Raw genomic sequence first — 22,936 nt, forward strand, 5'->3', positions numbered from 1 at the left:
GCTATTGGGAACCTCCTTGCGCAGAATGTGCGCTGCCCGGAATGGTTTGCTGGGCCCATGCTTTGAGCGGAACCCCCGATCTGGGGGCTGCCTTAACTAATCCACATGGAGAGAGGGGCGGGCGATCCCATCGGAGAAGAAAAGGAACCGAATTCTCCGATGACAATGATCATGAGAGAAAGACATTCTTTGTACAGCGATGAAGCATTCGTGTTTTGTAGGATTCCGAAACTCCCCAGGAAGTGATTTTGCCATCAGTGGAGGACTCCCACAGTTACTTAGTCTGGAAGAATATGGTTTGTTGCTGAGGTCGTAATTAGTTCCAACTTATGCAGCCCTGCAGCCCTGGGGTCTGGGCCAGAGATGTCAATTGGCCCCAAGACGATCCATCCGTAAGTTGTACTCTTAAATAGCACATTAGTACTTCACTAGCTGCTTGAATGTCCAATAACTAACCTAGGTGGTGACGTGGTCAGCAGAGAGTGTTTTAAAGCCATCTGGGAGATCTCAGATGCATGGGGCTGTGGGCCAGGGGCGGAACAAGACCCGATCACCCGCCATCCGGCCTGCCCGATCTCCAGTCTCTGCTCAAGAAACGAAACAATCCTCGTCTCACGTGCATACACCACGCGACTTCTAAAAAAAAAATGTCCTAGAAACATGATAGCTAGGATAAGCTGCGTTGCTTCCCTTCTGTACATACAAGGGAGAAAAAAAGAACGCTGTAGAGTCTCTTCTGCTACACCTTAAAAAACATATTCATGACACAAGAGTCTGCGTGCGATGGTAATCAATGAAACATCAAGAAAAAGACGGGATTCCTTTTCCTCTGGAAGGAAAACACATGGCCGTCGAGGTACACGCTTCATACGGGATGCGTTGTACACGGATGTCGTCCTGTTACGCGACCACGTCTCGCAAGGCAGGAAATGATAGCCACAAGTGGCCTAGATAGAGTTCACGAATCACATTTCGCATTCCCGAATAAATCGCATCATAGTCCCATCCATCCCATACCGCCGAACTCAAGAGAAAAACCATGAAACACCGAAAAAAAAAACGCCGGCCATGACCGCTAAATCCGAACCTGAGCAAAATTCCGCCATGGAAGTGGAAGCGAGTGACAAAGGCATGATGATGTATGGTATACGTGGTGCAGATATGGCAAAAGAAAAAAAAATGGAAAGATTTACGACTGAGGCGGTCGTAAGGATGGGATCTCATTGCTCTCCTGAATCGTTCCGCTGGCTCGCATCATTTCCCACTGCCGCATCATAACTGGGAATCGGTGGTTGGTCCTCCTGATCGGGAGATCCCCTGTCGTCGCTGTTTCGTCGACTGATAACCGGACTGGCATACTCTGGGGGTGGACTCGATATGGGTATCCCGGCCGAGAGGAGCGCGGGATTATCGACGGTGCCTATACGGCTCGATCCTTCGCCAATATCCTCATGAGAAGGGATGTGCGATAACTGAGCAAGGGAGATGTCGGTGGGGGAGCGTATAGGACCGGGACTGGTCGGTGGCACAATTCGTGCACTTCGGTATCCAGCATCGAGGTACCCACGAGGAGCCGGCGCTGCAGGTTCGCGACCGGCTTCGAGCAGAATGCTTCCCTGCTCACTGCCATACGGCGGAGGAGGCGCCAGGCTGCCTGTCATGGGAGCCAACCCCCATTTCTTCACGTTGGCCTCGATGAAAACGAACCCCATCTGACCAAAATTGACATGGACGGAGCATGGACCGTTTGCACCAACGGTGGGGAAGAAATTCGGCGACTTCAAGCCGTGCACCACATCATCGAGCTTTTTCCCGTTGCGGGTGAAGAACAGCGTCCCGGATCGGGGCCGATATCCGACCCCGATGACATCTCCTTGAGAGAATTCGGGGCCGTAATTCGTTGCCGTAAATGGCTGATTATATCTCCTGTGGCCGGTCGATTGATATGCGACCGATGTTTTGTGAAATCCTCGGAAATATTTAGCATGGATCACATGGATCACATGGATCACACGAAAAAGCGGGGACAAGCGTACCTGGTAGTCTAAATAACGGATAAGGCTTGGTGGTCATCCCGATGCTGATTAAGGTCGACTCCGGTTTATCGTAGATCTTTGCTTCCCAGTAGTAGACATCGTTCTGCTTAGGCACGGGCAAGTTCGTCTGGACGCTGCATTCCGAATCAAAGAACTCGATCTCCGTGCGTGCCTCCACAAAGCAATTTGCAATCTCCAGTTCCGGTTCGAATTCCCAGGCTGATACGCCCTTTTCCTGGATGGCGAGGAATTGTGAAAGCGAGATATCGGTTTGCATCGTCTCGGGAGGGTTCGCTTGTATAAAGGCTACATCCATATCCAGGTCAGCTTCTGCGGCCAGAGCAACACCACCAGATTGGCAAGATCTTCACGAACCTTTGGCTCGGAGATACTCTGCCCGGGATAATTCATCCATCCTCTCCAAGGCCTCGGCCTCCTCTCGAGCAAATGCTTGTTCATCGTCGAATTCACCTGGTCTCCCTATTCGATCGAGAAGGATCCTGCCACGCCGAGTATACTTCAAGAAAAAGAAGACGGCCAGCACGACAATGGCGACGCCGGCAGAGCCAAAAGCAGAAAGAATCCCGATGAGGATGCCCTTGCCGGTCGAGCCGACATCGCCACTGACCCCGACCACGACATCCCCGACATCTGAGAGAGGGTTTCCGATGGCCAATGCGGGCTGATCAGAGCCATGAGAGAGATGTTCTTGTAGAGAGGCCAGCTGGGGATGCGATGGTGGCAGAGTCGTAAAGCTGGACGGTGACGTCGTCAGGGCCGGCGTCAAGGTTGCCGGGTCATGCGGGGGCATTGCTGTTGCATCAAGAACAACAGACTGTCGAGCACCGATGTGCAAAGGAAACAGGAAAGACTCGATTAAAAACCAGATAGACGGCGCGACAAAAATTCTAGAGGGGTTTCAAGATGCCGCCGGAGGATAGGCGATGGATAGAGAGAGAAAAGCGTGGTAGAGAAAGGCAGGCAGACGGTGGATGGTGGAAGGGCTGGTGGCAGTTGGGGAGTGGCCGTGACAGGGAAGCGATCACTAATAATAACCGCGGACAGTGGACAGGATGAAATCATCAAACTCCGGCCGGGACGGGCAGTGGGGTCGGCCACTCCAGCGTTCCGGGAGGCGTCTTTTTGCTGCCTTTGATGCCAGGCAGAATCCATTGGAAGTGGGAACTGTCGCATCCGGCCAAGGGAGGCCGTGCCGCCCTGGAAATCCTTGGTTGATAGATAACAAGTCTGACAGATCTCGTTTCGCTCGACTGATCGAAGGGAAAATACCTGGTCTATGCCAGGGACTTTTGGCCCCAGGCCTACCTACTATATAGTGTTTTGTGGTCATCTACTTTCCAGGTGGCTTCCTACCTTAGGTACCAATATTCCTCGCCATAATTCTCGCTATATCCCTACTAATAGGTTAATAATGTATATCCCTTGCTAGCATATATATTATATGCAATCCCTTTACCGATTGTAATCTCTCTTTCATGAATTTGATGTGGTATGCTTAGCACTGTAAGTGTTTGATGGCCAAGCCTCGCCCGCTACGTCTCCTCATCCGGCAAAATACAGGAGCTTCAATGGGCAATGTTAACTAGTTGCCGCCCCAGGCTTGCTTACGGAGCCTTCGACTCGACGACTCTCACCCCTGTGTCTAAGACTCCTGAATAAACCTCGCTTCCTTGCGTCATGAGTGGCCGATCTTCCAATTTCTTCCCACAGACAGAACAATAATGGGCGTATCCCGCTTGAACACTTCTCAGTCGATGGCCTCGGTGGGCCGCCAACGCGATATTGACACGCGTGCCATCGATAGATACCACATCCATCTCACAGTGACAGGCACCAGCTGTGACAAATACCCTGGTTAGTAGAGCGGGAAACCTGTCCTTGCCGTGTCGGTACCGCTACGGAGGGGCGGTCGGATCCACTGTCTCGTCTCACGTCGCATACTGCTATGGTCCTGACTGACACTCCAATGTCGTGAGAACAGCAAAGCAACATGCTCGCAAGGTCGCAACCCAGTTGGGCGTCTCCAATGGTCTCATTTACCTCGTGGGCCAGCCAACCATCCTCCTCGACGATTCGGATCAAGCGATCGCTTTCCGTCAGCGACGGTATTTCTACTATCTCACTGGCGTGGACGAGCCTGACTGCTATGTGACCTACGACATCAAGAATGACCTCTTGACCTTATACGTCCCGGACTTTGATCTGCGCCAGGCGATATGGATGGGTCCAACCCTCACCGTGGAGGAGGCCCTGCAGAGATACGACATCGATCGAGCAAGATACCACAGCTCTCTGTCCGGGGATATTGAAGCCTGGACTCGCAAGTACAACGCATATTCTCCCATCTACATTCTCCATGATTTCCAGCGACCTGAGTCCACTGGCCAGACGCTCTGGCTAGACTCGGAGCGGCTGCAGCCGGCTATGGACACGAGCCGGGCCGTCAAGGATAAGCATGAGATTGAATTGATACGGCGTGCAAACGTCATATCTGGATTGGCCCATATGAGCATCTTGCAAAATATTGGCAAGATGACCAATGAAGCCGAGATTGAGGGTCTCTTCCTCGACACCTGCATCTCCCACGGGGCCAAAAACCAGGCATATAACATCATTGCCGCGTCGGGGGAGAATGCCGCTATACTACATTACTCGAAAAACAACGAACCGTTTGGAGAGAGACAGTTGCTGTGTCTGGATGCCGGGGCTGAATATGAGTGCTACGCGTCCGACGTGACGCGCACTTTCCCTCTCAATTCCAAGGGCGAATGGCCTAGTCCAGAAGCCCGAGATATCTACCACGCCGTCGAACGGATGCAGGAAGAGTGCATTCGACGGATGAGGAAAGGGGTTCGCTTTCTGGATCTCCATGTTCTCGCCCATGTCATCGCCATCGAAGAGTTACTGAAACTGGGTATCCTCAAGGGAGGAACAGTGGACGAGATCCGCGAGTCTGGGGCATCGACGGTGTTCTTCCCTCATGGGCTTGGCCATCACGTGGGTCTTGAAGTGCACGATGTTTCGGGAAAGTCGGTCATGGCCGCGGACAATGAAGATACAAGAGCATATTATCACTCCGTCTTGATTCCTGGCACATGCCGTTCTCCGTGCACGCTTTCAGCGCCAGCTCTGGAAGAGAATATGGTTGTGACCGTCGAGCCAGGAATCTACTTTTCCCGCCTCGCCATCAACAACGCACGAAAGCTGCCCATGGCCAAGTTCATCGACTTTGACGTTGCGGAGAAGTATATACCCGTCGGAGGAGTGCGGATCGAGGACGACATCCTGGTCACAGCGGACGGATATGAGAACTTGACAACCGCTCCGAAGGGAGAGAAGGCGCTCGAGATTATTCGAAACGGGAAGTAGCGATGACAATCCGGCTTGACGTGTACATACAGTGTACCTACCTGACAGGCTTGGTTTGGGCAACCTATTACCGACCATTATGGTTTCATGGAGTCTCGCCCTCCTACTTACGCCCCAAATGTGTGGCCACGAATGATTCCCCACGTAGATAGTACAGAGTATGAAGTACAGAGTACATGGTTAGACAAACCATATGCAAGGATACAATCCAGCAGAGAAACAGATCAAGTCAGACGTTTGCCTTGTGGACCCCAACAGCTGTACAGCTGTACAAACTGCCTTTGTTGGGCAACGTTTACACGGTGTCCTGCTTGATTCAGTGCATATTCATACTCATTCACCATGGGACCTGGACCACTTTATTATTAACCTTCTCCTGAACCTGAGCCAGTCATGAGGTACCACGCCTATATGCAGGTACTGGGTATGTTCACAGGTACTATGCAACCATCCACAGAGAAACGTGATCAAATCTTACTGTACACATTTCGCATTGAAATTCTTATTAAGGGTCCAGACGTGCATAATTAGGTATACACGCATCCTACCGATGCCAAGCCCTATCTGTCGGGTCCGGTATAACCCGCATGACAGCATGAGTCACACCACTTTCGGCTCCATCTCCCTGAAAATTTTCGAGTCTTCGACACTATATTCTTGCCAAGAAGGTTGCCTCCCGCCTCCCGAGCTTCCTGGGACCACAGGGCTGAAACTAGCTGAAATTAGTTCATTTTCTTTCTTTGTTTCGCAAGTGATCATGTAGTTGAGTGATGACAGCTATCGGCTATGTCATACGACATTTCTCTGTTGCATTATTCTTTTTTATTTTTTGCAAGAGATCATTGATGTAAGGTATGGACTAGCACATGCTTGTATGTACAGCATGCTACACGTATGTAGTTCTTTGTTCTTCTCTCTCTCTCTCTCTCTTTCTCTTTCTCTTTCTCTCTCGTCAATTCCCTTTCTCTGCCGTGTTGGGCAGCTGAGCTATATGCTACGGCTGAAGTTACGTCACAGAAGATGGAGCTTAAAAAAATTCTGTGATTCGCCTCTCATAAAAAAAAATGCAAGAAGACAAAAAAAAATCCAAGATCCCAAAACATGATTTGTTTAAAGTTATGGGTCTACATAGAGCACTGACTGGGCTGTGTGGATCACGGGTATTGGCCCAAACGGTCCAAACGGTCCAGGTCGGATGATGCTGTACGGAGTACCCTGATGAGTCACTCACCTGATAGGATAGGCTCAGTACCTAGTCATACACGGCTCCTGTTTTCGGGCGGATAGGTACGACTCATACTATTGACAGTCATGCAATCCATAGTTATAAATAATTCCAGTTCCTTCGAGTCATATCCTTTTTGCCTCTTTTTTCCTACTCATCTCATCCCTATATCTGGGGGATGATGATCTCTCCTCTCCTCCCCTACCTGTCCACGATGGTTTCATCTCCTGCTACGCTACGCATTCACTTGCGCTGATGGCCTGGTGAACGCTCAATACTTCTGCAAACATCTCTCTCTACCTGCTTTACTACCGATCTGATTTTTCTTTTATATCACGAAAAGTTTACGAAAAAAAAAGAAAACGATCCTTTACACGTCATGGGCCAAAGGCACAACAGACGTCGCACCAGAAGGCCTCGATCCCGAAACCGCACCAGCATCGACGTCGACCTTCCACTACCACCGACAAGCTTTCCAGATGCCACCTACCTCCCAGCTGTCGACTATGGTTATGGCGTCTCACCCACTTCGTCTCCCAGCCTGTCTCCTGTTAGCACCTTTCGGGAATGCATGCTAGAACCATCCGCCCCTATCTGGCACAACCGGTTCATAGCATGGCAGGACCGTGAGTGCAAACAGCAGCAGCAGGAAGCCGTCATGATGGAGGCTGAGCAGTGCCGTCTCTTTGGCGGCGAGCCTGGAGATGACGTGAGTCTCTGCTATCGTATGCTGGAATACTTTGGCCGGCTCGATTACATCGACACGTGAGAAGCTTGTTGAGGTCATCCAAATCTCTTCCCGCTTCGGAGGCATCCTTATTTGGTCCTGCAATCTCTGCTCCTTCCTTGGGTTCTGAACAGCAGTCTAGAGCAAAGGGTGTAGAGTTTGCTGGACTGGAAATATACCGACGCATACCGACGCATTCCAGCCTGCGACGAGTCGACGACAGGTACGGTGCAGTAGTCGGCAACACAAGAATCCACCATGCATCGCTTCGATTGACGACGACGCCAGAGACATGGGTGTACCGAGCCTGCGACTTGTAGCAATGAAGATCGCTGCCCATTTGCCTTTTGGCCATGGGGGCAGTGATTGGATTGGTCCCTTTATGGCTCGCCATGTGCTCTGGAATATCCTTGCGCACTGCGAAGCGCAGGACGGTCCGTGATGGGTAAATCAACGAGACCCCGGTACGACAAAAGAACTCAGACTGCAACCTTATGCTCCTGGATTAAATACGGCTCCCGCTCACAGTGGGATGGTGCTCGCGTTCGATATTTGTGATGTCGTTGATGCTTGAGCTCTCCACTAGGCAGGTCGGCTATCCAGAGACTTTGTCAACGAGGACCGGTCGTGCCTACACATGTTAGAACACGGAACACGGGCGGTTGTCGTGTCATTCTGAAGGGATATGAAGGGATCTTGTGAAATGGGCCTTGCCCACTTCGTGAGGTGTAGAGGTTAAAAGTGGTTAGGAAAAGCAACTGTATATAGGGATGAAAAAGAATGAAATGGTTCAATTCTGCATCTCAACTGGTCTTTAAGCTCCCGCTTCAAAGAAACAACAGTAGATCAAAAATGAAGGCTGAAGTTGTAGGTATATGCATCGGTAACAGTCTTGAGAAGTCGAACAAAGTACGGAGTAGTACGTTCCTGAAGTAGTATTCTTGGCAAGGTGACAATCTTGGGGCTGTGGCGCTAGTCTACATGAGGAAAGCGGTCTGCGGAGCCTGAGCAGTTAACCGTGTCCTCAAGCTTAATCGATCGCGATACTCACAGATAATTATCCCAGAAGAACCCCAAGGAACCTGCTGCCGACTCGTCAGACGGCTTCTTTTCGTCGCTCCTTTGCCGTCTTCTGCCCTGATAAACATGCTCTGAGATTCTACACTTTGACTTGCTGTTAACTTGTTTCCACGTTATCCCCTTGACGCTGCCGCTGTCCTCGGGGGCGAAGTCGCCGTGATTTCGGTTCACGATGTCTTCGACAGAGTATAACTATGATGAACAGGTAAGAGGCTGAGTCCACAACACTTGTGCTGATTCCTAGACTGCTAACGCCTCCTGAATAGGGCCAATTTTTCCCTTTCTTTGTTCTCACCCTAACCAGCCTGGTTACTCTTCCTCTAACATACAGCCTTCTCAAACCACCGAAAAGTGAGTATAGCGTTGCCTCGATCATCCAAACGATCCTCCTCCTTGCCACTGAGCATGTCTCTGACTGTTTTCTTTCCTTTCTTGCAGAACTCGAGAGCACCGCACCGCGAATAAAGTCGGATTTCAAGCCACAACATGACGACCTCATCCAAGCGCAGAAGCGGAAACGTCTCCGCAAAGAGCGCCGGATCAAACGCGCCATTGCCGTAGTTGTGGGTTATGTGATCATCGCTTGGATGATCTACCTAATCATCGTTACGAGGAGGACTGCACCGAAGATATGGGATCCTTATGAAATCTTGGGTATATCGAGGGTAGGTTGTCCGGTGATACCAGAGAAGCTCACATAGCTGACCTTCGATATTTGTTTCTCACTTTAGAGCGCGGACGAGAGAGCTATTTCGAAGCACTACAAGCGATTATCTCTCCTGTACCACCCCGACAAAGTCCGGCCCGATCCTTCAAAGAATGAGACTATGGAGACTCTCAACGAACGCTTCGTTGAGCTAACGAAGGCCTACAAAGCGTTGACTGATGAGGAAATCCGTAACAACTACCTGCAATATGGACATCCAGACGGGAAGCAGAGCATGAGCATTGGCATCGCCCTGCCCAAGTTGATCGTCACTGAGGGCAATGGTAAATATGTCTTGCTGGTCTACGGAGGTCTTCTTGGCGTCCTTTTGCCGTACATTGTTGGCAGGTGGTGGTATGGCTCTCAGCGATATACTCGGGAGAAAGTCCTCGTCGCTAGCGCGGGCAATATCTTTCGAGAATACAAGGTCGACATGCTTGGCGGTCGGATTGTCAGCGCCCTTTCTACCGGAGAGGAGTACAAGGACATGCTGAAAGGCCCAAAAGCCGAGTCGGGACTCGCAAAGGTCGAGAAAAAGGTTCTTGCAGAGCCCGAATCCACAGTGACTTCCAAGGACCGGGAGACTCTTCGACAAATAGATGACTCGTGCAGGAGGAAGGCCCTGGCATTGTTGTGGGCCTATTTGTGCCGAATCGACTTGGAGGATGCCACGCTGAACGAAGGTATGTTTATTTCCTCATGTCGACTTTTGCATATCAGGGCTGACGAATATGCTATAGAAAAATACGAAGCTGCGTCTATTGCGCTGGCTTTGAACGAGTCGTTTACCGCTATTTCTCTCGCCTTTGGCAACCTGCTGCCGATCATTGGAGCCTTCCGCATCGCCCAGAATCTGATCCAAGCTATTCCCCCCGGCTCATCACCGCTCTTGCAACTGCCTTACTTCACGCCACAGGTTGTCAAATCGGTTGAGGGAGAGGATGCCAAGACCCACCTGACTATTCAGAAATACATGATGATGCCTGAAGAACGTAGGCGCAACTTGACGGTTGGTGCTGGCCTCTTGTCCGAGAAAGAATATGAAACTGCCATCGCTGTGGCAAAACAATTACCGGCTCTGGACGTCTCCAAGGCGTTCTTCAAGGTTATGGGAGAGAAAGTTATCACTCCTAGCAGTTTGGTTCAATTAGTGGTGAAGGGACGAATTATCCCCCCGGGATCTACGGATGTTCCGGCCGTAAATGAGGTTGATTTGGAGGATATCGATCCCGATGAGGACGACCTCGACGCCCTGCTTGGCCGGAAACCTGCGAAGAACAGGAAAGTGAAGCTCCCAGACGGACGATCGGTGGAAGACAAGGAGACGCGGGTCCAGCCACCTCTGGCCCACGCGCCTTACCTTGCGCGCGACTACCCACCCAGATGGCATATTTTCCTCGCTGACCCCAAGCAAGGCAAGATCGCCGTTCCTCCTTTCACTTTTACGACCTTTGACAAGCCGATCTTTGATGAGAACGGCAAGCCGACGTTCAACATGCAAACCTTGAAGATGCAGTTCCAGGCTCCGCCGCAAGTGGGCGATTTCACCTTCGTGCTTCATATCATCTGCGACAGTTATATTGGATTCGACACGAAGATGGAGATCACACTTCATGTGGATGACCCTGCGAAGGCGGCTGCTCTGGAGGAGGAAGACGATATCAGTGAACCGGACGAAGGTAAGTCTTGAACGTAGCTGATTTTCCTGTAGAGTAATACGGATCCTAACGCATGTTCTCTTTGCAGATTCCCTGGCCGGTCAGATGCAGGCTCTGAAGACTGGCGTACCACCCAAGAAGAAGAAGCCTACGGACGAGGAGGAGTCTAGCGAAGAAGAAGAGAGCGATACAGATGGTGATGTGGACGACACGAGCGAGACAGACACAGAAACGGATACCGATGGTGAATAGAATAGAAAAGACAGAAAAGAAAAAAAAAAAGGAAGCACAGAGGTAACAGCAACAGGATATGTAATTGCATGAGGATATCACACTTGTTTGTTTTTTATTCGAACGTTTTTGTTAGGGTTAGCTATATCCTTTGATTCCTTCAAATGCAGAGTGAGAGTGAGAGTGAGAGTGAGCCTGGGTTTTTATCATTTGTACTGTACTATTTTTTTACTTCTACAATAATGAATGAGTTATAATTGTTGGGGAGTTAGAATATATATCGTTGGGAGTAGTGTTGTTCGATGTTCATTTTTCCCAGTGGAATTTTTTTTCACCCCATGAGCCCAGAAGGCCTACTTAGAAGTCGTGTAGTCAACCAAGCTGGTCGAATGGATCTGATCTGATCTGATTGCTCTTCGCCGTACATATGTATTGTACATAGGTTCAAACTGTTCATCGGGCCCAGGTCTGCTGGGCACGTATGTACGTGATGAATGAACCACACGACACCATCACCATCACGCTCAATCAGTCACCTTATCTCCATTTTTGATTACCTACCTACCTACCTAGGCAGGATATGCATTGGATGAGAGCCTGAGAGGCTGAGGCTGAGGCTGAGCTGAACCTGGGTCCCAGCCGGGAGGCAAGATGTATCGGACCCGACAACCTGGCTGGCCAGGGGGAATGAATGGGATGAGAGATTAGCTAGGAACCTTAGGTACAGTATTACATACCTAGGTAGTAGGTAGGTAGCTACCCGCCCGTCCGAAGGAAGGAATCTGAGGCTGAGAAGCGGAATAGAATCTCGATAACGCCACTCTGTGGTAGTTCATATGATTTGCCACAGTGAAAAAAAAAGGTGAGTGGAAAAAGAAAAGAAAACCTGTCACAGTCTTCATGACGATGACATGTGAAAGAAAGGACAACGATCAATAGATTCAACAGTCGACAGGAGAAGAGAGGACCTACCTATCTAGTTAATTACTCCGTTAGGCAGGTACTGGGTATTTAAGAGGTAGTTATCTTGGGGCTCCTCTTCGCTCGAAATGAAAACGAAAACGGAAGAGAAATTGGGGAAAAAAAGTTCTACAAAGAATTATCAGATTCCGGGATCTCCGGGAAATAATCAATAAAGCGATCTAATCTCATCTCACCAGTGAAGCCTGCAGGCTTTTTTGTTTACAGGTAAGTAGTTAATAGTTTAGTTACCTTCCTTAGGTAGGTACCAGAGAATAAACGGACGAACGAACGAACGAACGAGAGGAATGGAATGAATAATCATATCGACCCCGCCACAGTCTACAGCTAGCCACCTAAGTAGGTACCTAGGTACCTGGGTAGTTATCGCTGCTCAGTTACTGAGTGGTGGGCACTGGGTACAAGTTCCATGGAGGACAGGGCTCAGGTCACCGTTTGCCTCATCTGGAATAGCGTCAACATTGCCCGAGCAAGGAGTTGACTCTTGGAAAACTCTGTGTCTGTCTGTGTGTGAAGTGAACTACATACTTAATATTTGCGGTTAATGTTGGAGGGAGGGCAAAAAAAAGAGGAAATAAGGCTAAATAGCTAAATAAAAAGGGATCAAAACCGGTCGACAAGTGCAAAACCTAATATAATATCTTGTATGCCTAGTTTCCCTTCCCGTCATGATACATCAATTCCACACCAACATTTGGCTCTGGTTCGGATCCATATTTTTGATTTTTGATATGTGCGGATCAAGATCTGGTGGGAAATTTACCCGTCTGAAGAAGGTTCGCAGAATGATACCAAATTTCCAAGGTGGGTTGCTAGGTAGCTGCGTGAGCAGAGTGGTACCTAAGGCACTAGTATTTTAGCCACCAGAGCCCACGTTAGGCAGCTGAGATGCTGAATAATAATAATTAATAAGCCTGTAGGTACCTACCCCGTAGGTATCCGAGACGTACCTAGGTGTATTTTCTCGGGCCGGCAGTGCATGGACCCGCTTTTGAGTGCCGCATCTTTTGTTTTTTTCTCTTTTTCTTTTCCCCTTTCGGTCTCCCCATCATTTTCTTCTTTCTGGAAAAAGGATAAGGAAAAAAATTGGAAAAAAAAAGAAAAAAATTGGAAAAAAAAAAAGAAAAAAATTGGAAAAAAAAGAAAAAAAAATTCTGCATGTAAGTTGAGTAGGACGAGGAAGATACGTACGAGGTAAATTACCTACCGACGTAGACACTGTACCTTGGTACCTATCTTGGTACTCATACCTCCTGCCTAGGCACTTTAGGTACCTAACCCAAGTTCCCGTTGACTCGAAATAGTGTTAACTGACGGTGGATGGGTCCTGCGGCCCGCTCTCTGACCCCGTCCGTCATGGGCCGGCCCGAAACTTGTATGATAATGCGGGTCACACGGCCATCATAGCATCAAGGGAGTCAAGGCTCAGATAGGAACCTAACCTCCGGCATATATGGAGTACTTGATTCCAAGCTGAACCAAATCGAGAGTATTCCGTACCTTTCTCATGAGCGGCGGGGATCGTGAGTCGTGACTTCTCTAGCGTGTCGTTTCAAAATGCTTGCTGGCGTGTCTGGTGGACCAGGTCACATGTGGTGTCAAGAAATGATGGACCCATATAACCAGATACACCAAGATACAACAAAAATTGTCAGATCTCACCGTCCATCAGTTGATCCTAATAGTTCCTAGTAGTTTTGTAAACACGAAAATCACAAACCAGAACCCTCAGTACACGCCGTTGCCAATATCTTGTGTAATTGATATATACCAAGTAGAGGAAAGGGTCAGGGGATATACCCACAGACTAAACAATGGCATCCATACCATCATCGGAGTGCATTCGTCCGTCCACTGTCCGCCGTGTCTCTCGTATTAATAGTTGCGGGGGCTGGGAACTAAACAAGTTCATATGCTCCAAACTGGCGTTTCTTCAGGTTAGTGATGACATCACCAGCATCGTCGATGGAAGACAATAGAGCCAAAAAGATTTCTGTTTGATTTTTTTTCCTAGCATTCAGCTGGGACTGGTTCGGCGATGGCCATATTTTTTTTCTTTCTGATGGACTGATCTTACATCCGCTGTGGGGGAAGTTAGCTGCTCTCCGAAATTGACCTCGGTCGAGATTGGTCCGGAGAGATTGACTCCGACCAATCAGCGTCCTGATCTTGGTTCTTGTACCGAGATTGTGGACAACTAACCATGCTAATCATGCACCTAACCACGATCAGTTATTGTCATTCTTATTGTTGTTGTTATTGTTCCACCTTTGAGATCTCTTCCCTCGGGCCACTTGACTCACGAGGGGTCTTCCTTTTCTTGAGAGACCACGCGATCCTCTTTGAACCTGTTTCACATATCCTTTTCGTTTTCGTGTCGTCGTAAAGGCTGTAGTCTGCCCAGTATCCGGGTTGTCATGTCCCTGAAATAACAAACTTGCTTGCACCTGCAACAGCTTGAAAGATGCTAGGCGATATCCCAGTCTGCGGTCTGTTGCTGGCTCGACCTTTTGCGACTCCTGGTTCACTGAAAGACGAGCATTGCCACTCTGGCTATAATCTAAGACAAGTGATTGCGCTGAGTACGGACTTCGCACTTTGATCACTAGTTTCTGCATAGCAGGGACACTAATGACGTCAAACCTTGATACTTTGTAAGCATGTCAAGCAAAAGCGGCCACGCACCTCGTTCAGCAGCGTCCCAGCAGGTTAATAAGGCTGCACTAGGATATTAAGTCGTTTAGTCCACTGGGCCGATGACGCTTCTCATATGGCGATTGGTCATGATTGCGCGGATTCTCGCCCGCACTCCTGAATCGGCTCTCGAATGCCCCTCACTACTTTCACACGAACGCCAGCCATACGTGCCATAGTCGCGAATTAGATCTTCATGATCATGAAATTGCCACAAAGAAGGGGCAAGGGTCTTGAATCAGCTCAAAAGGTTCCGTTTTGCTGGGACAGCGGGAGAATACATGTACCCATATACCCGGTCCTAGTGAACCAGAATACCACCGTACTGGTTCGCCCAAGTCTACAATGGATGAAGGCTGGAATAATGAGAGACGACCATCCCAGATCTATCATCCAAGTCTTCCTAGTCCCCGATCTTTAGAAGGAGGTCCGGCCTCAGCACCGATCCCTTCCGAATTCAAGGTCCCCATTCCACGACTTCAACGGCCGACTCAATTGAAGGCGTCGGTTTCAAGTGAACGTCAGAGGGTTAGCCATGCATGCGAGCCCTGTCGACGTCGCAAATCCAAATGTGATGGAGTTCAACCGATATGTTCTCGTTGTAGGGATCATGAACTGCTTTGTTTTTATGCGGACGGGAAGAGGGAAAGGCTGAAGAGGTGAGCTTCTCACGTTCTCTTAGGCATAGCGAGGAAAATCCATATGTGCTGTTACTGCTATTGCTAAACTGCGTGTACATGTTTTCTGTCAGGAGTGCGAAAAGTTTAGTTGCCAAAGTGACACTGTATGAAAGCCTTCTGATTGATCTTCTTCCAAGTCTTGAGCCTGCTCGACAACAGGCCGTTAGAAACGCCATAGCAGAGGTATGTTTGGAGCATAAAGTCAAGGCAAACTTGCTTTCTTTCTTCAAGAATCGTTCTAGGGGACCACGGCATATGTCTCTCAGTTTGACTCGACTGACTCTTCAAGCAGAACAATCCTTTGCACGAGACTGACGTTGCGGCGTCTGGAGAAGGGACTGCATCTGGCGAAGATGGAAACGACGATGATTATCCAAGCGTGACATCTCCTGAGTTCCAGGATGGGGCACAGCAAGATGTTCCGGGCTTCATTGGGCCTTCTGGATTTCTTGGAAGGTCGTCAGTCGTTCGATGGATGGAAGAGGCATCAGTGAGGATGACTGTTTCTTCTCTGGGTTCAAATGGTTTCGTTCACTCCTGCCATTTCTGGTGCATGCGGTCAGCTGACTTGAATCGCAGTTTCCGGACTGCCATTGATACACCGCCAGACACTGACCACCATGAATCGCGCCAACAGTCTCGACGAATTCCATCAACTTCTGATGGAGGGCTGTGATTACTTTGCCAACCACCTGGACGTGTCCGATTTCGGGGTTTTTGGAGAAAATGTCGACGCGTTTCAGCTCCCTCCTCGACAGACAGCCGATGCGCTTGTCAATTCATACTTCTCGACCGTGCATCCATTCTTTCCTGTCCTATCATGGCACGATTTTATCGCTCATTATCAATCGTATTTCGAGACCAGACATCCTCCCGGCAGCAGCATTCATTGGATTGCCACACTCAATCTGGTTTTTGCACTGGGTGCTCTCTATGGATCCAGTTGCAAAGCGGCCTTTATCGGGAGCGACAAGGATCATGTTCTGTACTTCCTCCGCTCACGGATCCTGAGCCAGGAGCCCACTCAAATGTTTGACCTACCCACAATGGATCATGTGCAATATACGACTCTCAGTGGCATATATTTGCTTGCCAGCTATCAAATGAATAGGTAGAATGAGCTATGGTGACCACACCTTTGCCCTGTGCAGAGCTAATTTCCAACACGAATATAGGGCATGGAGTGCTGTTGCACTTGCAATTCGGTATGCGCAAGCTTGTGCGCTTCATCTGGTTGAACCTGACGTGACGGATCCCCAACGCGAATACCAAGCTCGAGTCTGGCAGTGCATCTGCTCTTTGGAGCAATTTCTGTGTGTCTGGACCGGAAGACCCCCTGCTATACAGAGTCGTTTCACAAATGGCCCTTTCCCCAAAGCCGCTGAGCCATCAGTCTCTCAGAGCTTGTCACAGGCTGCTACTCAATATCCTATGTCGAGAACACCATTTCCTGAAGGTACAAAGAGTTTCATTTCTACTGGTTGGAGCACCTTTACCGCCTGTCTATACCTTGATAGGATTGTTGCGGAAGTCCTGGGGGAGCTCTACAGTCCCGGCATGATAAACCAAGCTTGGGCCAGTGTCCAGCAACTGGTTAGCATTTTGAACGCAAAGCTGGATCATTGGCATTTAAGCTTACCTCCCAATCTAAGGCTGTCTGCGGGGCAGTCAGACAGCTCATCACACGCACAGAGCCAACGTTCGTACCTCGCATTTCGTTTTTACAGCACAAGAATGCTAATCAATTGGCCATGTCTGTGCAAGACACGTAATATCAGCCTTCCTATGACACTTCAGTCAGAATCGTCGAAGAGTGTCGATGCAGAAGCCGTAGAGCAATGCAGAGAAGCCGCGAGAGATCTCCTGCGGCTCTTGCCGGATAATGGGACTGTTTCTGCCGTGTATGACTCTACTCCATGGTGGTGTGTTCTCCATTTCGTCGTTCAAGCTGGCGTAATTCTCGCGTTGGAAATCCTACCGGAAGCAGGTCACACGCGGTCGTCGGATACGGAGCAATTGATAGCAGAATGCGTCAAGGCAATTCAGTGGCTAAGGGCTCTATCGGAAACCAGTGTCCCCGCCAGGCGAGCGTGGTTCGCCTATAGTCGTCTTATGCAGCTCGCTTTGGCAAACGCTGGGAAAGATCCCAGCATGCTTGCTCCTTACGTTCCAGCAGATACGTCTCTGCCTTCATCATTCGCCTCGGAAGATACTGCGTTTCTGGGCCAGCATACCGGGTACTTGGGATTATAGAGTCTTTGGAGTCGATGGAGTCATGCCCTCTGTCATTTTTTCATAGATGAGCATGGGGATAGACGGGGGTATTATTGTCCTCATGAAAAATATACGATATACTGTATTGTGATACATTTGTCTCATCATTGTTATCGACAGTTGGTATACGAGGGAGCCATTTGCATATCGACCGGTGTTGGTAGCCAAAATTTGTCATTTTGATGTCTTCTGTTCTTTTTTTTCTTATCTTTTTTCTTTCCTCCTTTCCCCCTTTTTCCATTTTTTCCTCTTTTTTCCTTTTTTATTACATTCTAGACGCATTCTTTGTTCCCTGTGATCTGTACATCATCCATAGAAGGTGTCAGGTTGTTGTCCTTTCGCCCCTGGATCTTCCAAGGATGGAGTTGCATCGATCAGTCTCCGAACGAGAGAGGATTCATTGAGCAGTTTTGAAATTTTATGATTGCTTCTTTTCTCACAGGTTGTTGGCTATATACCAGGGAACTCGACCTAATCCTGGATATATCATTTATCATACCAACATAGGGTAGTCACCTCGTGCTACCTCCTCCCCCCCAACATGGTACCTGAATGGTTTGGACTGCTCATACAATAGAAACAGGGATTTTCGTACACATTTAATGTCAACAATCACAAGAAGTACCAGACAGACTTCACGGCCACCTTGCGATGACTATCTGTTGCGAGAAATCGAGTCAGAGCCGTGGAACAAATGTGAGGCCGAGCAAGTTTGCTGTCCCTGGACTGGAATCCGATAATCAGTCCCAGACATATTGATAGGAAGCAAGTTGGCGGCATCCTGATACGGGATGGGCCATGCAAAAGCTGCCGAAGGGTCATTTCTCTGGCAGGGAATGTTGCTGAAACTGTATCTTGAGTTGCAGGACTCGGTGTTCTCGATAATATGCGAAGGCATGGTCGATTCCTGATACGAGATCCCGGTCATCGAGTGCGAGATGCTCGGTTGTTGCTGTGGCATGACCTCTAGGCAGTCGTACATGGGATAAGAGCCAGACAACGCTTGTGGCATGGCCTGAACACCCCACATACAGTGGTTCTCGGACGTCGGTGAGACTAGCTGTTCCAAAGTGTCTCGCGGAGTGCCCGGTTCTGGCGACGGATCGCCGGACAAGGTGGGCTCGCTGGGCTCTGTGGATTCGGTGGACTCCGTGCAGTCGGTTGCTGACAGGACCGACCTCAAATAGTCGCTGATTTCCGCGAGGATCTCTTGAGGATCATGTATTGCCTCTTCTGCGTGCTTGATCAGACCCAATCGGCTCAAAATTGTGTGGGTTGCAGGGTTTCCATTGGCCGATTCTTCAAGCGGTGCTCCTGGAAATCCTTCCATGTTTATGCAACGCTTGTAGAGCTTTTGGAGTGCTTGGACGAGCGTGGCATGGTGAGATATGAGCATTTCAACGAATCTGGAAAGCAGCAGGAGTAACGTTAACGCTCTGAAATTGCCCAGACCAGAAACCTAGGTCCTTCGAAGAAGAAACGACCCACCCTCTGGAATAGACTTTTGCCTGTGTCGCTTTCCTGTCTCGAAAAATACAAGCATGATTGTACGTCAAGCACCGGTTACAGGGTTGATTTCCGTCACACTTGAAAATACCACATGTCAATTCAATTCAATGGCACCAATAACTTTTTCGATGATAGCTGGGTGGTCTGAAAAAAAAAACATACTTTCGACTTCTTGACTCTGCAACGTTCACAAGCTTTGAGGACATGTTTCCTCTTGGTCCTAAAAACACGATGGGAATTTTTGTCTTCCTCAGAGCTCGAGGACAGCTCGAAGCTTGGGAACGGCAATATCACGCCACCGAGTGTACTGATATTGTCCGTGAACCCAGGAATAGCCGATTTTGGATAGAGTCTCGGCGGCCTGGACATCTGGTTTGGGATTTGATCAGGAATTGTTTGCCTGTAAAGAGGGAAAGTGGCGAGCTATTCACGCAAAACACGCGCAATTTGTTCTGGGGCACACTGAAGCCAGAAGTTAAGCACTGCATTGCTGACAGAGTCAAAGTCAGAAAGATGAAGCGCGGGGAAGGAAGCATCATTGAATAAGAAGGACATGAGACCGCGCAGCAAGTTATTTGGGACGGCTGATCCGCGCTCCTGGGATTCTCACATACGCGCCAACAGCCACTTGACACATTCGCGTTGCTGTGACGTGGAAAGAGATTCCTGATCAAGCAAATTTGCAACACTCTCTTTCTCCTGATGCCTTGTGATCCCTGCAGTTTCTACAGGGTGAGGTGGGCGCCGTATTAGGTTGTTGCGGTGGGCTCTCGGTGTGGAGTTTAAGTGGATGAAAGTAAGTCTCTTGTCGAAAAAAAGTCAATATCCTTGCAATTGGTACATGCATATCGGAATAGACCTGCTGACGGCCTGCTGACGAACGAGACGGTAGAGGAACCGATTATGCGTATCATCAATGCAAAGTACATACAGGGGCGCTTGTCGAACAGCAATTCTCTGGCAGGCAAATAGTCAGTCTTCAGCGACATTGAACCGGTACTTTGTTGCCCCTTTTCCAGGTCTAAGTCCAGACTAGCAGGCATCAAAGGAATCCGAATACGCTCTTGACCTAAGAAGAGTGTACAGGCAGGCGATGTCCGATAGTATGAGAGAGTACCGTTATTATGACGTGAGGGATCATAACCATAAAAGGTAGGTCCGTATCTACGGACATAAGTCCGGCATGGAAGAAGCTCATCTCACCTCCACTGCTATTCTGCAGCCTCCAATAGCGATGCCTGCTTATTGCGTGGGTTGGTGCCTGAGAATGTTCAGTGGGCAGACGAACCGATTAAACCCGGGTTGGGCAAGGATAAGTTCTCTGACAGTGTGTGTCTACCCAAGCGAGCACGCCCATCGCTGGCAGTCTAAAGTTTAGTTGAGCTCTCCAATTGCAGCCAAGATGAGGAGATTCGAAAAAGAGTCCTTCAAAGAGCAGCATCGCCAACTACCGTTGTTTTTATTCGCCTGGAGTCGTTTTCCGTGTCCAACAGCAATTTCTGGACTAGTATAACATAGTTCTGGCAGGCACAGAACGCATATGCACGAGGGAGGGGTCAAGTTGGCTTAGACGGCAGCAAGAGAGCAATGGTGACAAATGTAAGGACACCAGACAAAGAAAAACAGCAGTACAGCCTCAAAATGTTGACGATTCTCGATCGCCCTTGTCAGTCACATGATGAACAAGACTGGGGTCTTTGTCTGGCTTTGTCACAGCCACGATCGACGATCCCGTGTATTCTCCCAGCCTTCAAAGGTTTATCATTCGGACTTCGGGGCCCGCTCTTCGATGTGATGCCGAAATGAGGCTCTTTTTCGCTGATCTGCTCCCAGCAATCTCCACCGATCAGGGTAGATGTTCGACAGACAAAGAGAAAGAATTCATGGGATTGGACCCCGGTAACCGTATTGGGGCTGTGGTGTCTCTTGGGGATAGCTGTATTTTATGTGCATCTCGAGGTCAATTGGATGGGTTCGTTCGGTTCGGCTAGAGACGACAGCGATGACAGCAGAACAATAACCTTGGAACCTGATGGGACAAGGACAAGACAATAGTGACAAAAAAGGTTCAGAGCCTTTATGGGTCAGGATGAGAGGGCTACTAGCCAGGGTGCGGTAACACATGGTCAACAACGTCAATCAAGCGGTTGAATCTGTCACCTGGACAGCGCTCAACGCATGGCAGTCACTACTACATCTTGGATGGGTTTAGATGCGTTGGCTCGCGCGGGTACTGTCCCCGGCGGACCGACCCGCCTGGAGCTCCATACCTGCCTACTGAGTTTTCGAAGTTTTGTGATTCTTCTCCTACCTGTCTACGCATTTGCTCGCACGAGACAAACAGAAGACGCGACCAGCACATATTACTTACAGGGTTGAGGAGTTGACGCCCCCTGTGCGTATTACTCCGCTTTTGCTTTTGACTTTCGTCTCTGACTTTTCAGCTTAGGGAAAGTTACTCAGAAAGTTACTCAAAGTTCGTATTCTTTGAACTATGGGCGCACCCTTGTTGGCCTTTGTCTTTATCAATCACTTGTCTCTAAGATTGATTGAAAGTCTTTTCCCAGGACTTTTACACCGCAAGTTCTTTTTTTTTTCTTTGTTCTTTTTTCTCTCTGACAAACCCGCTTATGTTTTTCCAGAGCAATGAGTCAATCGCCGATGTTGGCAAATCCTAACTAAGCAGCTGCATTGAGCTCTTCAATTGACAGCATAGCCGACCCGACCCGCCTTACTGCGAGGAGCTAGGTAGCTAGCTAGCTAGCTACGGAGAACTCCGTACCTACAGCCTTGCTCAACCTGTCGCCATTTGATGGAAGCAGGCCATGCTGGAACGAACCGACAAACGCGCAACATCTGTCACGAGGCGATGATAATCGGGCACTGAATGAAGCGACAGACAAAGCAAGGCAACCAGGCAGAAGCTGTCTGTCTGTCCATCAAGGTTTTGATTGATTGATACGTACAGGAAATCAATGGCTAAGCTAGGCTAGGTTTGTCCTCTTCTTCTTCCCTTCCCCTCACGAGAGATATTTCGTATGCAAGTGATGATGATGCAGCGGGAAAAACCAATCGCGCCGTTCTTTCTCCCCCCTCCAACCGAATAAAAATATGCAGGGTTGTTCTCGGGTCGGGTCTCTCTCTCGATTGATCGATTGCGTGCAGTGCGCAGGGCTCACTCACTCAGCTTTTCGCTTGTCCTACAGTACTCTACGGATGCACACATTGGCCTCTTGTGCTGTGCGACATGCAATGTGCAACGTGCGACAAGACGAACCAGACCAGACCAGGTAGGGGACCTGCAAGACAATCGGATTGGTCTCAACCTGGTGCTTAGCGCCGGCGTAACCCCTCAGTCTGGCTGGCGACAAGGTCGAATCAAAGGCAGTTGGCTGCCGGGGTGCGATCCTAGATGAGGAAGGTAGGTAAGGTAGGTAATATGACAGCTGTCAGCGAGGAACTATCTACCTACAGTACAGTAGGATACGAATACTAGACTGACATCTCGAGTCGGCCCGATCATGAAGAAACAAACTTGTAAGTCCGGATGCTTGCGGCACTCAAAAGGAGAAAAAAAACTTTGTTTTATTATTTGCAGTCTTTGTCTCCTAAGACTAAGACTGCGGGTATCGTATTACTGCCCTTGTATTGGCTTGGCTATTGGCCAGGAAATCTTATCCTATCCCTATCATTATCCCCTTATCCCTCACGGGCTACAGCCTGATGGACCCGTAACTGCTACACC

The 22,936-nt window shown here is 49.2% G+C and overlaps 6 protein-coding genes across 6 annotated transcripts; 3 read left to right on the forward strand and 3 right to left on the reverse strand.

The window, feature by feature from the left end:
• Positions 1-1,220: 1,220 nt before the first annotated feature.
• On the reverse strand, positions 1,221-2,847 carry VTN77DRAFT_7948 (uncharacterized protein; the record flags this gene model as incomplete). The annotated part of the gene is made up of 3 exons (XM_069424391.1): positions 1,221-1,969; positions 2,037-2,342; positions 2,412-2,847. The coding sequence occupies 3 exons, from the start codon at positions 2,845-2,847 to the stop codon at positions 1,221-1,223; spliced, it is 1,491 nt and encodes a 496-aa protein (XP_069274942.1).
• Positions 2,848-3,811: 964 nt separating this feature from the next.
• On the forward strand, positions 3,812-5,426 carry VTN77DRAFT_7949 (uncharacterized protein; the record flags this gene model as incomplete). Its single annotated transcript, XM_069424392.1, has 2 exons — positions 3,812-3,911; positions 4,039-5,426. The coding sequence occupies 2 exons, from the start codon at positions 3,812-3,814 to the stop codon at positions 5,424-5,426; spliced, it is 1,488 nt and encodes a 495-aa protein (XP_069274943.1).
• Positions 5,427-7,307: 1,881 nt separating this feature from the next.
• VTN77DRAFT_7950 (uncharacterized protein) lies at positions 7,308-7,772 on the reverse strand (the record flags this gene model as incomplete). Its single annotated transcript, XM_069424394.1, has 1 exon — positions 7,308-7,772. One exon carries the CDS (start codon positions 7,770-7,772, stop codon positions 7,308-7,310), a length of 465 nt encoding a protein of 154 aa, XP_069274944.1.
• An 858-nt stretch (positions 7,773-8,630) lies between these two features.
• On the forward strand, positions 8,631-11,074 carry VTN77DRAFT_7951 (uncharacterized protein; the record flags this gene model as incomplete). The annotated part of the gene is made up of 6 exons (XM_069424395.1): positions 8,631-8,663; positions 8,725-8,809; positions 8,897-9,123; positions 9,190-9,847; positions 9,905-10,843; positions 10,911-11,074. The coding sequence occupies 6 exons, from the start codon at positions 8,631-8,633 to the stop codon at positions 11,072-11,074; spliced, it is 2,106 nt and encodes a 701-aa protein (XP_069274945.1).
• Positions 11,075-15,073: 3,999 nt separating this feature from the next.
• VTN77DRAFT_7952 (uncharacterized protein) lies at positions 15,074-17,661 on the forward strand (the record flags this gene model as incomplete). The annotated part of the gene is made up of 5 exons (XM_069424396.1): positions 15,074-15,387; positions 15,480-15,591; positions 15,701-15,932; positions 15,988-16,519; positions 16,584-17,661. 5 exons carry the CDS (start codon positions 15,074-15,076, stop codon positions 17,659-17,661), a joined length of 2,268 nt encoding a protein of 755 aa, XP_069274946.1.
• A 676-nt stretch (positions 17,662-18,337) lies between these two features.
• On the reverse strand, positions 18,338-19,012 carry VTN77DRAFT_7953 (uncharacterized protein; the record flags this gene model as incomplete). The annotated part of the gene is made up of 1 exon (XM_069424397.1): positions 18,338-19,012. The coding sequence occupies one exon, from the start codon at positions 19,010-19,012 to the stop codon at positions 18,338-18,340; it is 675 nt and encodes a 224-aa protein (XP_069274947.1).
• Positions 19,013-22,936: the final 3,924 nt, after the last annotated feature.

The sequence above is a fragment of the Rasamsonia byssochlamydoides genome, assembly GCF_041956645.1.
Source record: "Rasamsonia byssochlamydoides strain NRRL 3658 unplaced genomic scaffold VTN77scaffold_67, whole genome shotgun sequence".
NCBI lineage: Eukaryota > Fungi > Ascomycota > Eurotiomycetes > Eurotiales > Trichocomaceae > Rasamsonia > Rasamsonia byssochlamydoides.